Here is a 16,665-nt window from a genome sequence, read left to right on the forward strand (position 1 = left end):
AGATATTTCCTCCCTGTCCTGAACAGGAAAAACACCCAAAGAGCTGCCTGTATCTACCCATGTGCATTATTAAAATATGAACTGAAACAACCCCACTTGTGAAACAAAGAAAACTCAGGCTCTGGATGAGAAAAATGTAAATAGGTTTTGCAAAAAAGCCTTGCCTTTGCTGGTGTTATCCTTTCCTTCATTCTTCCAGCTTTCAGTGGCTTTTTGGTTAACACAATTCTCCCTGGGCCCTGGTTGTCATCTTTCTGTCTCCACAGAGGTTCCCTCCTGTCTGCTCCCTGCCTTTCCCAGCAGCCTCCCAGCTCTGTCCTTGCTTACCCTTCCTCTCTCTGCTGTCCCCAGTCTGTGCTCCCCCAGCTAAGCATGCTCAGGGGCTCTGAGAAAGGGAATATTTGCCTTTCCATCCTCACTCATCCCCTGCTGTCAGCAGCAGGTAGAAGAGATTTTTTTTTTTCATTTTTGAAATTAATAAAGTTTCAAAACACGCAGAATAGATGCATGAAAGCAAATGATCTTTATATCACACTTCTCTAGGTTAGCTGTATTTTCTGTGCTTCCAAGTAGCTGAAGACATATTTTGAAGCTATTTTGCAAAGATTGTCAGGTTATGGAATGCCTTTTTTTTTTTTTTTTTTTTTTCCAGTGGGCCCTTTTTATAGTATAAATAGTATATAGTATTAATAGTATATAGTATAAAGTATATATAGTAAATAGTAAATAGTATATAGTACTCAGTATCTGGAAATGAGAAGGGGATGGATTTAGCTGAAATATTTTTAAGTGGTGTGGTTATGTAGTCAGTAGTGAAGACAACAAAATTTAAGAGGCATACCAGACGATATCAAAGAAAACTGAGTGGTTAATGCAAAATATGGGAAATATGTAACTGGGAAAGGTCACATGCGACATTGTTTGCATCTGCAGTAAAGGTTCAATTAATGCTAAGTAGTGTTCAAATAAGCAAACATAATTGTAGGCTGCACTAAAAATAACATTGAAGAGAATGCTGAGGCTATAACAGTGGCTTTATTTAATTTTTTTTGCAATGCTATATTTAGATTAGTTACTCTAATAAAAATAAAAATAAAAAAAATAAAAAAAAAAAAAAGCAGGAGATGTGTAACCGAAGTGATTAGGGTTCTAGAGAGTGCTATTTCAGGAGGGTTTAGAAGTCTGGCACTGGTTAGTTTCCAGAACACAGGAATAAGACAGGTCAGGCTAAACATATACAATGCAATAAATCTTATGAAGAAAGTTAATCACATGCTTTCTATTTATTCTGTTTCTATTTATGTTTGCTGCTATACCAGACAAGGGAACATTAAATTACACTGAAAGCAAATAGCAACAAAGATAAAATTTCTAAATGGAAATACCATAAAAAATATTCAGTGACTTAGATCTCTTTGTTTCAAGATACCACTGAAGTCAGAAGGTTAGGAGAATTCAGTTAAACACTAGATGTGTCTCTGGGTCACTCTGAGTAAATCTTTTGGGTACGTTAGATGTAAAAATTCAGTTAGATCCTAGGATCTGTAAAACTGAAAAAGAAAAGTTGAGTTTACATATCTTTGAAGGAATCATAAACATACTTGCTGTTTGAGATTATGGGTTAGCTAGCACATCACCATACTGTATTTAAAAAAAAAAAAAAAAAAAAAAAAGTTAAAAAACAGTGGTGTTTCAAGCCTTATATCCAAAACAGAAATGCGCTTTATTTTAAAGTTATACTTTTTTTCACCACTTAATTCTGTTTCATTTGAATAATAATTTTAATATAGCTTTGAATAAGTAATATTTCAGCATTCTGGAATTTGACCTGTCTTTGAGGCTGTCATTTAGTGATTTGTAGCTCATGTTGCTTTGTGGCCAGCTCTTAGTCCAAAATTCGTAGTAGAAAGCTCTAGAAAGATTTGTGTCTAGTGTTCTCCAACTTTGAGGACTATTCCTTCTTCTTTGAGCTCTCAGGGAACCTGAGAGTTAGTGAATCATGCTTAGGGGAAAAGTTTGCTTTTAGAACCCTGAAAACCATTAGAGGTATACAATCAAAATTAAGATTGTCAGTAAAATCATCTATTTTCTTTTAACCTTATAGGATATTCAGGATTGTTTTCTGTTTTGCTTTGCTCTGGTTGCTCTTTTAGTTTACCACATCAAATATTTTTAAACATTTATGGTTTTTTGAAATTGTATTTTGTAATGAGCCATTCAAACTCAAACTTGTTGCATTTGGCTAGGGGTTAGATATTGATTGGCAATGCATTTTAGTCTAATCTGAATTCAGACTATTTGTAGTATATTAAAATGATGTGAAGAAGACAAGTAAATTGACTCCCCCCAAATACTTAAATTATAACATAAATATTCATATAAATATATGGTTTTAATGAATAAACTTGAAAGTACCATCTATGCTTCAACTCTCCTATTCTCTATGGAGCTGCAGATCAGATTTAATTAGATAAATTAGTGTCTGCAGTGATTTTTTTTACACTCTGGATGTCTGCAGCCTTGAAAGGATCACAAAGAGGTTCAGTTTTCTGGTGCTGTGTCATCAGTTTTGATCATGTTACACATCTGAATGCTATAGTGCTTTTAACAATGGAATTTAGAGAACTTAATCCATGCCTGGATATTAGAAAAGAGATAGTGGAGTTCAAAGCTTTTTTTTTTTTTTTTTTTTTTTCAGTTCAATGCTTTCTGCTAAAATAATAGCAACATATGGAGATGTTTATTATGTCAAAATGCATTTCTATTTAGCTATCTGGAAATTGGGAAAAACATCCCACTCTAACTTATCTATAGTACATTAATACACCACAGATTATTTAAGCTACTCAGTCATTGAATTTTCACAGTTTTAATGTCATGTATTTATGCTTTAAGAACATCCACTGTAGTGATATTTTTCTCTCCATGTATTTTTGAATCTTTATTACAGTAAAAATGTTCATTTACCCTGAATTAATTACCTTATATAGGTAATCAATTGCCACCTCTTCTTAAGCATTAAAGTATATAAATAAAATCGATATAGTGTTATATCAGCAACCTTTTCCCCCTTTATAAATAGTATAGTTAAATGCTGATTAAAACATCCCATTCATTTATAGTACTGTATAGGATCACCATACATTTTCTTGAATGTATTATTCTGAAGAGGTCTCCTTCACTGATTTGCTTTGCTTTGCCAAACTTTTGCTTTTTATGACAACAGGTATGGGAAAAACAAATAATATTTCTTTATGAAAAATTTATGAAGTACAAGAAAACAGATTGTAAAAATTCTTAAATATATGCACAGAAACATATGCAAAATAGGAGTGCTTTCATGAATACTACTATAGAACATGATTCCAGCAGCACCATTAGGGTGCTGCCCTCTAAAAATCTCTCTACAAATGTAAGGTCTCATTTTGTGTTCTCCTTCCTAGGAGTTAATTCCAGAGTTTTACTACTTGCCAGAGATGTTTGTCAACAGCAATGGCTATAATCTAGGAATCAGAGAAGATGAAGTTGTTGTGAATGATGTTGAGCTCCCCCCTTGGGCCAAGAAGCCTGAAGACTTTGTACGCATCAACAGGATGGTAAGCAGCACTTTAATTTAGCCTGAGTTAGGACTTGTGTGTTTTAACAAGCTGCTTTTTCATATCTTTAGAGCTAGGTGTAAATAAATAAAATAGAAAGTGAAGGAAAATTTACAGTCTATCTTACTTGACAGAACCCTTTATTTTACAATAAAATTGTGTTTTTACTCTCTCATGAGAAGACATCAGGTGGGTGTGAGTTGGATGCTGCGGGACAGCCTGAAAAAATTTAAGTCTGTTTCTCTTCACTGCCTTCTAAAGTTGTTATAAATGATGATGCATTGCAAGAAATATTATGTTTCTTTCTCATTGGAAGCTATGTACTTCCCATTCATCAGAGATGAACTGGAAGTGTAGAGATATAAACATTAGCCGACAACTGCAGTCTCTGAAGAAATTTTGCAAAAGAAATGCTCTGATGTAAATCATTACGATGTCTGAAGAACTTTAGCGTGAAAAAACATTTATCTGTATTGGTAGTTGGGTTTTGTGTGTGTGTGTGTGTGTGTGTTTTGTTTGGTTGGATGGTTTTGGTTTTTTGCCTTTGCTTTACAGATAATGATATCCATTAATGATAGAATTAATATGTAAGTATGTTTATAGTCATTTTTAGGAAAAGCAAGGTATATTCTAATGCCTAGGCCAGTAATAGTTCAATTTATGATTGTATTTTTGAAATGGATCTTCCTTAAAATGTGTCTTATTTATGCTACTTTAACAGTCTTTGAAGCTATGGGTTTCCATACAGTTGCAGAGCCATTCAGCTTGTGCATTATTCCCTACAGTGCTTTTGTGGTAACACTGGATGTCTAGCAATGTTGTTTTTCTTATGATCACTTTGGCAATTTAATTTCAAGAAATGTGTATTTAAAGAAAATTGTTCTTTAGGGGTTGGTGGAAAAATAGACATCTAAAGTTCAAAAGAATAGAGGAATGTTATAAAAACAAACTTATTCCTAGATGTGTGTGATTTAGAAGTGTCTGTTTTGAACAGTAAATGATCTGACATATGTACAGCAGTCTCCTAAGGAAGTGATGGCAACCTCGTCACTTCAGGCTTATGAAAAGCACTAAACAAAGCACGAGAAATGTGTTCCAGGGAGTAGTCCATCGTTGGAAGGAAGAAGCTGAACAACATTTTCCTTTTTTTTCTTGGCTGCTTTCTCTTATAGATGCATATATTGTAACAAGTTTTCAAAAGCAAGTAATTGTCACATCTAGTGGTAATAAATTCAAGTGCAGTTTTACCAGAAAAGAAAAAAAAAAAAAAATAGTGTGGACTAAAAGGATCACTACCCTTTATTTCCGTTCTCGTGTTGTACACGCAGTTACAGGTGAGCACCTACAGGGTGCCCATTTCACTTCACAGAGCCCTTTTTCTGGGTTGTGGTTGTGGTGAAACCTGAGCCGGACCCAGGAGTAATTACGCTGAAGTTGACCAGAGGTTTAGTTTTGACGTCTGTAAGAACAGAAGCTTGATACCATAGTGGCAGAGGATAAACAAACTGCCATCTTTGGGGAAATAAAATGAGAGATGCATACTGATTAATTCCGCTGGGGAAATTTTATAAAGAATGTTCCTTTTCATATCCTAGATTGTGCTTCTCCATCTTCCCACAGAGGTGGAAGGATAAAAGGTGCTATGTGATAAGAGATCACTTGAAGAAAATCTTTAGTTTTAGTATGTTTGATTTCTGTTGTGCAATTTCTACTTTTTACAAAATAACATAGGAGTTCTCTATAGAAAACTTTTGTTCTGGGATATTTATGGTTGCTGAAGAAAACAGATGCTTGTGTGAATTTAAAGTACAGTATTTATGCCCCTTCGTGACTATAACTTCAATAAGGGCTGGTAGTTAAAAGCTGGAAATACTTCTTAAATATTAAGCTGTAATAGAACTAATAACTGATTACATATGTGTATAAGTACACTCAGACTGCCATGAGTCAGATGAGCTGGTGTTAAGATTGTAGCATTTAAATTACAGGCTTCAACTAATTGAGTAATTTTCCAATTTCTAAAATCAGAAATGATCTCATTTATGTACCACAACCTTCCACCCCTGTCCCCACAGATGTGAGTATCATGCCATTATTACACAGTTTCACCTGGAGGCATTTTCTGTGTGGCCTTTCTTCATCCCAGCATCTACTTTACCAAGAGCGTGATCAGTAGTTGAAGTTCAGTTCTACACAGATACATACTGTCTTGAAGTGAACAGCTTGATGAAGTTTACAAATGACAATAAAGTTGGAAATTGCTTAGAGAACACGAGAAAGAGGCATGGATTTATTTGAATTAGATGCAGAAAATACATGGGAAATCACCTTGGGAGGAAAGAATTAAAGATATTCAATAAAAAGCAGAAGTCTGGAAACAAAAATAGTACCAAAAGAGAGCAGCAGCAAGGGAAGGGTGTTAATGAACAGCAATTAGGTTAGATATCACTGTAATTCTATACAACACCAGGTAGGATCCAATGTATTTGTATGCCATCTACAGAGAATTGTTGCATCACAGCAGATGTATACAGTTGTACCTGCCTATGGGCCTTCTGAGACTGCACCTGGAATATTGGATTCACTTCTGGGTGACTAGATGACAAAAGAAGTATTTGCATTTGGAAGCAGTTCAGAGGATAGAAACGATGTGAATAACTTCAGGATGTTAAAATAGCCTTATATATGCATAGTTCTTTGTAAAGCTTATTACAAAGTAGCAAGCAGATAAAGTAGGATAATCCCCTTCATGGAAAATGCAGAAAATATGTGTAGAAAGAAGACACACAATAACATTTTGAAAAACATGTAATAATTTTTCAGAAAAAAAAAAAAAAAAAAAAAAAAAAACACTTCCTCACATAGGGTTTTAATGCATAGGGCAAACAGACCATATCTTGGTCACTAAAACCAGACAGGTCAAAGTAGGGAACAAATATATAAAAAATGGAAATTTTGACATTCCCTACGTAACATCAGAGTCCTTGTTTTGAGCTGGTCAGCAGATGTATTATTCAGTTAGGTCATCCTCAGGCCAAGCTCTGGCTGTTACACAAGAATCTATCTCAAAAAAAAAAAAAGCTAGCCCGGGTGTGGTGCTGACGTGTAAAACACAGCAAGCTTGTGCAAGTCTGGAATTTCTACAGCAGCTTTGCAAAGTGAGTAGAGTGGAGGTTTACAGGAAAGCCACAGAAAATTGAAGAATATTTTAAGTAAGTGTTACCCTGATCCCTTGTCCAATGAAGTCAGTAGTAGTCGTTTCATTTCACTGGAAAGGATCCTATGTAGTACTGTGTCACATAGAGTGGGAACTCCTTTCTCCTTAGCTGACAATATTTTAATCTGTTCATACATATTTTTGCTTGCTGACAGTGTATATAAAGTGTAATTTTATGTGGGAATAAATACAAATCTTTTTATAAGGCCTACTTGCTCATTTTCTTTTAGTAACAGTGATAATTTCAGCATTTCATCTTAAGGCATACCAAAGCAAGCAGAGAACAGCCTAGCAAACACCACAGAGACAGTGACGTGAAAGGGCATACATTAACAAATTGATTAACAAGCTTTACTAAAATTCTGTTCAGATTAATATATGGAAGGTAGATTTGGGGTGTTTTATTCAATTTTTCAGTCAGGTGTTATACATTTCTAACTAAACACAGAAATTGAAGTGGAAATTGATTTCCATCAAAGGAGATGACTTTAAGCTTTGGAAAATTAGACTTGTTATAAACACTGGAAAAGACAGTCAGTCCCATTATGTTTAAGACCTAATGCAGCAGATCCTAAAGCACTCAGTGTATACATCAGAGATTGTTGTAGCAGTTTTATTTATCCATACAACGCTAGACTGATTACTACAGACTTACTCATGAAACATTAATAAAGCACTATGTTCAATGCTAACATGATTATGGTCTGACCTCAGTGATGGCACAAAGGACAGAGGCAGAAAGTGTCCCTGATAACATTACCCTAATGCTGGGCTCATCAATCATAATCTCCCAGTTTACCAGGAAAAAAAAAAAAAAAAAAAGGAAAAAAAAAAAAAAGCACACATAAAACCTTCCACAGATGTGCATCTGTAGTCCTGCTCAGCTTCTCAGTCCCCACAGACTTGGAGCAGTCCTGAGAGCCAGAAATAGAGCATATTCAGTCAGTAAGTCAAGCATGTTAAATCAAGGCGGGGAACACCACTGTGAAACACTGAAGCAGAGCTTTTATAATAACCGTTCTTTAGTTTGGAAACAAAAGATGCAATATTGTGTAATTCAAAGTTAATTATAATGATATTTTCATTATGGCTTAGGCACATATTAAATTACAAATTACAGTGTTGAGTAAAATGCATTCACATAAATTATTTTTTTGAAAGCCTAAATGGTGTCCTGTTTTTGTTATACATATTTTGTTCCTATTACATAACTGTTACTATGATTGAATTTTCTTTCTGTCTTTGAAATGATTTATTTACACTCTTCTGCTGCCAATTACATTTTTGTACAGTTCCCTGGCTATTCAGAAGCATGCATAGTATTTCATAATTAAAAAGCTTCTTGAATAGTCATTAGATACCTCTATTATGAAATCTCTGTTCTGTGAGGATCTGGAAGATTTATCTTTTCTGCTCACCATTCAGCAGCAGCTGACATTCCTTTCTTAGCAGATAAGCAGTAGATAAGATTTTGTATTATTTCATCACTAGTAGCTTGTTTGATTTTTTTGTGTGTATAGCCAAGGTTTGTCCTTAATACAATTAAACTCATTCAGCTCACAGGGGTTTCAACCAAACTGGGAAATCATTGGGATTTTTTTTTTTTTTTTTTTTGAAACTTTCTATATCACTGAAGAATTTATTTAAATGTCAAAGCTGCACATGTAAAGGATCGGTTTCTGTGCAAACATCCCTTAATAACCCAAATATATACAATGCTCTTCCGTCTCACTTTTATTAAAAGAGTACTTTGCTTAAACAAAAAGAACTAATTCCAGATATCAGTATTTCCTTTTTACTCTTATGATCAGTTGAGAAAGGGTTTACTCTTATAATCAGTACAAGAAATGCTACATGAGTAAAGAAATACTAGGCTGAGAGAACCTGTACATTCAATGCTTTTCTCAGGACAAAAAAATACCTGGCTAAATGCAAAACGCCCATGTGATAGAAAGGTGTTGGAATAGTATATTCTATAAATATAAATTTATATATAATAAATGTAGAACTCCAGATACTTTACACAACACATGGTTTGCATAAAAATAAAAAACAGTGCCTCCTACTGGAATCTCTATAAAACGTCACTATAACTCCAAATTAGGATGATAGAAGGGGAAACTGTGCTACCTTCTTACTGCACAAAGCTCCGAATTTAAGGGAGAGTAATTTAGTGTAAGTACAATTGCCTAGGTTTTTTAAGCCAGACATCTAGTGGAAAGTGTAGATGTTCAGATGTTCCTGGTTTAATGTTACTGAGGAGTGATTTATGAAATTTGCCCAGAATTGAAATTGAAAATAGTTATAGAACCTGATCTCACTAAGCAGTAACTTGGCTAATATTTGTTTTTTTTTTTTAGCTTATACATAAGCATCAACTCACTAATTTATATTTATATTTTACAACAGTTACAGGTCAGATTTTCAGCTTGTGGAACATGTGTGCATACACTTGCATGCAAACACATAAGAAACACAGTACCTTTATTTCAAAATATTTATCTCTCTACATTTTTCTATTGTTAATTATAACAGAAAACAAAAAACTGGATATCAGCTTATTTCTATGAGATTCAGTGAGAATCTTTTTAAAGGACATAAATAATACTATATCATTATTAATATATGTGATATCATTAATATACATATATATCATAGAAAATACTATTCTGTACTATATAGAATCACATTGAATCACAGAATCATATAATATCCTGAGTTGGAAGGGCTATATGAGGACCATCAAGCACAACTCCTGGCTCCACACAGGACTAACTAAAATCATCACAGCGTAGCTGAGATTGGAAGGCTCCTCTGAAGGCCCCTGGTGCCACCCCTGCCCAAGCAGGGACACCCAGAGCAGGCTGCCCAGGACACGTCCAGGCAGCTTATGAATATCCCCAAGGAGGAGACCCCACAGCCTCTCTGGGCAGCCTGAGCCAGGGCTCCGTCACCCGCCCAGCACAGCAGTGCTGCCTGGTGCTCAGAGGGAGCCTCCTGGGTGCCCGGCTGTGCCCATGGCCTCCTGTCCTGGCACTGGGCACCACTGAGCAGAGCCTGGCTCCGGCCTTTCTGCACCTTCCCTTCAGGGGTTGGACTCATTCCAGTGTGTTTAGGTCTCTTTTGCATGTGGGAGCCCAGAGCTAGACAAAGCACTACAGGTGCAGCCTTACCAACACAGAGCGGAGGGGAAGGATCCATCTTGACTTACTGGTTATACTTTTCCTAATGTAGCCAAGAATATCATTAGCCTTCTCAGCAGCAAGGGCACAGTGATGACTCATATTCACCAGGACATATATAATTATATAAGTAATATTTTTTTTTGATTGTTTGTTTAGTCATATTTCAGATTGAAAATATGCTCACAAAATTAATATCCCCAGTATATGTTAAAGCCACAATCTTCTTGAATACCATCTTCTGTAGGGCCATCAACAGCTTATCTTAAAGATTTTTTTTTCTGCATGTTGTTGCTATTGTACCTACAAATTATATTTACACAAAAATTCTCTCACCCTATTCCCCACTGAGCACTGAATATTCATGAGAAACCAAACCATATACTGTTGACAGTGACACACTCATAAATTTTCAGGAGGGACCTATGTGGAGGGGCAGCAGCCCGTCTCTGCCAAAATCCCCATTACAGTAGTCCTCCACCACGGGGCCTGGCAAGTATTCCCCTTGCCAGACCAAACATCCTCACAGCCTCCCCTTTGGGCTTCACCCCTTACAAATTTCCCCAAATCCTGTGTTGCATTTCAGCATACAAACCCTTAAAGCATTAGACCTCTAAACATAGTACAATAAATCTGCTTAAATCAGAAGACAGGACACGCTGCAATGGAAAAGTACCTCATTTATGTAGTAAGTTATTAAAGAGTAGTTCATCCATGTGAAATAGAAGTTCTTCAGACCTGCCAGGGTCACTGAGACCTTCTTGGCAATGACAAGCTGCTAAGTAGGGGCTGGTCATGCAATCTGAAACTGCCTCCGGGAAACATAACTTAGGCATTCCATTCTCCTACCTACTATGTGGGAGAGGATGTTAGAAAATATAATGGGTGAAATATGCTGATTTGACCCAAGCATTTTTTTTTTTCAAATTTACTGTCCAACCTTTAAATAGTCTACTTTTATCTGAAAGTTTTGCCAGTTTCCTAAAATGTTCTGCATACTCTAGAAATAAAGATGTTATTTTTGACCAAAGCAAACACCTAACATTTCCTTTCCATGAAGTTCTTTTTAATAAATAAATAATAGATATTGCTGGAAACGAACATTATAAATATGCAAAGTTTGGAGGAGAAAGAGAACAGTTGAGCTGCTTATTGTAAGTTGGTCAGAAATGGATGCTGGAATGGATGGATACAGCAGGCTTTAAATTTTGTTTTAAATTTTCTTACGTACAAAGTAACATTAAAAATTGAGCATTTAAAAGTTAGGAAATGCTTTATTTATGATTGCCATTGCATATGTAATTTTATATGTTGCATGCTATCATCCTGCATACTAAATGAGGTAAAAGTCCTATGAAAAATATTATATGAGATCGTGCAGTAACTAACTATATCATGTTGCATGCATGCAATAAAATATAATCATGGATCTGACATTTCTAATTATTTATGGGGTGACACACTTTGAAACTAAATACTATTAGTCTAATAATATTTAGTGTTAAATAGCATTAACACTACTTAAATAATATGAGTCACAATTTGCATGTGATAGCCTCTGATTTTGAAAAGGGAACAACACATTTTATACATTTCTCTGCAACATTTGTTTGTAGCTTCTTATACAATCCTGAACGTCAGCCCTTGAAAACTGAGTTCCATGTCAGCTATTAAGCCCCAGCCTTCCCATCGATTTTCCTCAGAAATAACATTCACTGATTTTGACAGAAAAGAGTCCAGATTTCCACCACACCATAGAGAGTTCTTCTTCCACGTGGAACATTAGAGGAAATGTCTGAGGAATGATTGCATGGTGATCTGAGGAGGCAGACATGGCTGGTTTTCTCTGCTGGCCGCTGTTCCTGCCTGTGGAGTGGTGGGCAGGGGGCTGCTGCTGGTGGGCAGTGTGTGACATGGTACTCTAGTGTCTGGTGATTATTACTTATTAAAGTTGCTTCCTTTTAATGTAAATTAGTACAATGAAAATACATTTTTACAAAGCTTATCTCTCTATGAAATTTAAACTTTCCTGGGGCAGACATGAGAATTTGTCCTAGCTGGAAAGTGTTTCCACTGAGTAATGGCACTGTGCTAGGAACAACTCAAGACAAAGCAAAAAACAACAACAACTAAAAAAAAAAAAAAAAAAAAAAAACACCAAAAGTCACAATCTGAGAATTAGAAGTATCAGATAATGTAACATAGAGGGTTGCTGCCAGCTCTACCTGTCATGTATTGATTAACAGTAAGCTTGATATGTATGTTTACGTAACACATTGTATTAAAGCTAGTATTTATTTATTTGTTTATTTTTAAATCAGAGATAGACCCTCTTCAGTGGTGCCCAGTGCCAGGACAGGAGGCAATGGGGAAAGCCGGGCACCCAGGAGGCTCCCTCTGAGCACCAGGCAGCACTGCTGTGCTGGGTCCTCTAGCGGCCTCCACCAGGGGCCTCCAGAGGAGCCTGCCAACCTCTACCAGTCTGTGATTCTGTACTTCATTTTCTTCTAACTGTATAATTAAAGTTAGTTTCCAGAGCTAGGAACCGAACCTCACCTGCTCTGATCAAAGGGAACAATAGAGTACAAAGGCAGGACTGTGATGTATTTTGGACAAAAACACATATAAAAAACTTTTTTAATGGAGAAAAAATCTTTTTACTACCAGTTGTTATTTACTACCAGTTGTTACCTTCTCTGAAGGTAGTGTTGGGAATGAAGGAATGAGTGTACCAGCAGGGCATATTAAATAAATTCTCAGTCAGCTAGTCTGGTAGAGGTGTAAGGAGAAACTGCATAATGCATTCAGACTTGAAAGTTCCAGTTCAGGCAGTGGTATCTGTAAACGATTCCAATAATGTCTGATAAAGGTATATTGATTGGATCAGACTCAACAGTAAGGCTGTCATCAGTTTCCTCTGTCTAATATTAGTCTCTTTCCATATGCTGAGCAACAGAGTGGCAATCCTTGAAGCCATTTTTAAACTAGTTAGTTGTGGCCTGTCTTTTCCCCAGTGAGACAACTTCATATCAGAAATGAGTGTGAAAAATTCTCCTCTCCTTTGAGAAATTAGTCATAATTCACACACAGAGTTCAGAATCTCATTTTGCCGATACAGCTTTTTAATCCCCAAATTTCCATTTTAGATATAAAGATAATTAGAACTAGTTGGAAAATGAGAAGATTGGAAGATTGCGTTTATGAAATTGTTTTCCCACTTTCATCAGTTTCTCTTGACAAATTAGCTAACTTATTTGACAAGCCCAAAAATTAATAATTAAAACCCTTGCAGCTAGGAGAAAGCCAGTAGCTGGGAAGAAAATTAGCTTGATATAAAGCTGAATGAAAGAAGAATATCTTTTTAGCTTTTCTCTCATGATATAATTCTGGTTTTTAATATTTGAAGGATTTCAAATATACCAAATAAGCCTGAACAGGAAACGTAATGATACCTATTATGTTTCTTCAGTTAACAAGAGATGGTAAGGCATAACTTAAGCATGAAATTGCAGGATGGAATTTACCTCCTAACTCTAAATTTCACTTACAGGCTCTGGAAAGTGAGTTTGTGTCATGTCAACTTCATCAGTGGATTGACCTTATATTTGGCTACAAGCAACGAGGACCAGAAGCAGTGCGTGCACTCAATGTTTTCCACTACCTAACATATGAAGGCTCTGTGAACCTGGACAGTATCACTGATCCTGTCCTCAGGGAGGTAGGTTCTTATGCCATTTCATTCTAAAAACTGCTGTCATCTAACAAGAAATGGTACTTTTTCCGTCTTTCACTGCTGCAGAAAATTGTGGTGTGTGATTCAGAACTTGGGGCCTAGGTGACTTCTGAAGCAAGTATTAATAAGCTAGCAATAAAACAGATGTCCCAAAGTATTTTGTTTGCTTGGAATTACTAATATATTTTATGGTCAGTTATGATATGGAAAATTATAATGTAATATATTTTCCGTAATTTATATTCTGCTACATTTTATAATTTATTTTTATTAAGCTCACTTAATAGAGCCAAGAAACTAAACAGAAAAACTACATCACAGTCATAGGAAAAAATCTCACCTTTTCAGTCAGATAATATAGGAGAGAGTTTATATGTGAATAAGAAAATGTTTGCTAGATGGGCGATGGAAATGATTCAGATTACTCTTCTGTTAATCATGTAAAGCATAATCAAAATGTTGGCAAAATAGAAAGTGTTTGCTATTTGTTGTACATACAAACATTTATGTTTGTTTATATGTGTGTAATATATGCACGTGCGTAAATAGAGTGTGCGTTTCAAATTTATCTTAAAATCTTAAGAAAATTTTTCTAGTTACCTTGATATAGGTTTCCCTCCAGTGACTGTATTTTTTTTAGTAAGACTATTAATTTGAATGATTATTTCTCAAATATCATCCATTCGTGGATAAAACAATTGAAATGAGGTGGAAAGTGTGAAGAAGCAACAGCTGCTAGATGAGTACTGCTGTGATGAAGCTGTACACACAATCTTCCATTCCCCCAGATAGCTACCATCTGCTGTATGTAAAACAGTAATAATTTATACATTGCCAGGCAAAGCATTATTGTTTGCTTGTTTGTTTGTTTGTTTTTACATCTTGGAGACAGAAATCTATGGATTTCTGAAAGAAATACATTCTAGGAAGCATTTACATTCGACTTCATATTGGGTTTTGTCATGTCGCTTTCTTTCTACCTGTGATGCTTTTAGAAGAGTAGAACTAAAAAACTCATTCAGACCCCTAGGCTGCTATAGCTGTATTTTCATCCCATGCACTGCAAAGTTTATATTTTATAAACAGTATTTGCTCAGTTTTACAAATGTATTAATCCTGCTGCCTCAAATATTTAGTGTTAACATCTACAATTTTTTTTCTGCATTTAAATCTGATCATGAGAAGAGTCAAAAAGGTCCAAAACTATAGATACAAAGGAGCAATGTTTTTTTTTTTTTTTTTTTAAGTATAAAACAGGTGTCAAGCAGCATGAATACAAGGGATTTGCATGGCTTAAGGTTTTGATTTGCATGGGCAGACTCCTATGTCTTGACTTTAAAGGTCTGCTCCCACAGGGCAGCTTGTAGGATTGAGGTCTATCTGTCTGCCTGTGCACCTTATTTAACATCTTATGACATGATGAAACTCTTCAGCTCTCCTGTGGCTCTACTTACATGCATAACTTGTCATCAGAAATTTCAAGAAATTCATGGAGGATGTGTTTTTGTGCACTCACTTGTACATCTAACCCATGCCCTGTCAGTCACTAGCATATAAACCTCTTCTTAGGCTTTATTTATGCCAAGTAAACTTCTGAAAGCACAACTTTATCTTTGACACAAGTAAGATTAGTAAATAAAATGCATTGCTAGGAATGAGAAGATAAAATATCTAGAAAAAAAATTGAATTCTCTGAATTTTAGTTTTATGCATATATATAAAGTTTTATGCACATATGTAAAAATAGTATATTTTCTCTATTTTCTCTTACAACAGAGCTCTGACAGTGGGGGTTTGTGGTTTGGTGGAAACAGGTTAAGTGTTTTTATTTGTTTTTAATTAGAAGTTATAACACACATGTAAATACAGACAGATTTAGAGCCTTTTTCTGTTTCTTTGGGCTCTGTTTATGAAAGTAAAAAAAAAAAATTCTCCATCCAGTAATAAAGCATTTGACTTCTAGATGATCTAGTAGATCAAGTGTATATCGTCTGGTATATTTTTTCATTGACACGTTTTTTCTTATTCTTGCTTCTAGTAGATATTCCAGAAAATAAATTAAAAGCAAAAAGGATCTTTTAAAGCTTATGAAGACCACTTAGAAACACAGAAATGTAAAGATAGAAACACTAGATTCTATACAACTAATGAAAAAAAATGTTTAATATTTTATGGTGGTAGGTGGTGCTGTCTGGTGTCTTGGAAGCATTAACTTAAAAATTGAGTTTTGCAGTTATCCAGGAAAAATCATATCTCAGCCTTCAAGTTCTCTTGATATTTATTTTCTAAATAAACTGGAACACTTCCTTGTTTTGTTACCCTGAAGATGGTGAATGTTCTCAATAAATTACACTGAAATAAGCAAATAAATACATGTTTATTGGTAGCTGCCTATGGCCACAGATATGGCAGTATCCTCTTCAATCTGGGGCCATAACTAATTTTATATGCAACTGAGTCCCAGCAGAACCTGTTCAGTGAAATGAGGCTCCAAATAAAACCTGAAATCCAGGTTTTTAGCTGATTGAAGGACATCATTTTAAAAGGTAGAACCTGGTGACCTATTCATGCTATACCTTGGCCTTTTTGCTTGACCCTTTTCTTGAGCACCTCACTGAGCCACTGAGGTGCTTAGTGGTTATTGCTCTTAGCTTTCTGTTAAGAATGATAAAGGTGTAATTTCAGTAGCCATCTGACTGGAGTGAAAATATATTTAATGATGATACAGCTCATCTCTTCCATTACCCACATCTTTATCCCTCATGTGCAGGAGCCTTGAAAGAACTCTAATTTTTAACACTGCACAAATGCCCATCCTGTGCTGTTTTACCTTTTGACCTATATAGTTTAAGAGAGTCTCTGGCTTGCTGTCTTTGTTTTCTATTTTGCAAATTCAGAATGGATGAAACAAGAACGGTGGGATTGCGTTTAATTTTA

General features: G+C 35.4%; 1 protein-coding gene across 10 annotated transcripts in view; it reads left to right on the forward strand.

The window, feature by feature from the left end:
- Positions 1-16,665, forward strand: part of NBEA (neurobeachin) — a 522,340-nt gene that overhangs the window by 460,930 nt on the left and 44,745 nt on the right. For 8 of the 10 annotated variants that reach the window (XM_084537462.1, XM_084537465.1, XM_084537467.1 and 5 more), the window contains 2 exons: positions 3,444-3,596; positions 13,546-13,713. In XM_084537462.1, coding sequence (XP_084393588.1) covers positions 3,444-3,596; positions 13,546-13,713 — 321 coding nt within the window. Of the gene's footprint in view, positions 1-3,443; positions 3,597-4,590; positions 4,791-5,671; positions 5,860-13,545; positions 13,714-16,665 lie in introns of those variants that run through there. The other 2 variants (XM_084537470.1, XM_084537471.1) reach the window with 2 other exon arrangements.

This window comes from Aythya ferina, assembly GCF_964211825.1.
Source record: "Aythya ferina genome assembly, chromosome: 1".
NCBI lineage: Eukaryota > Metazoa > Chordata > Aves > Anseriformes > Anatidae > Aythya > Aythya ferina.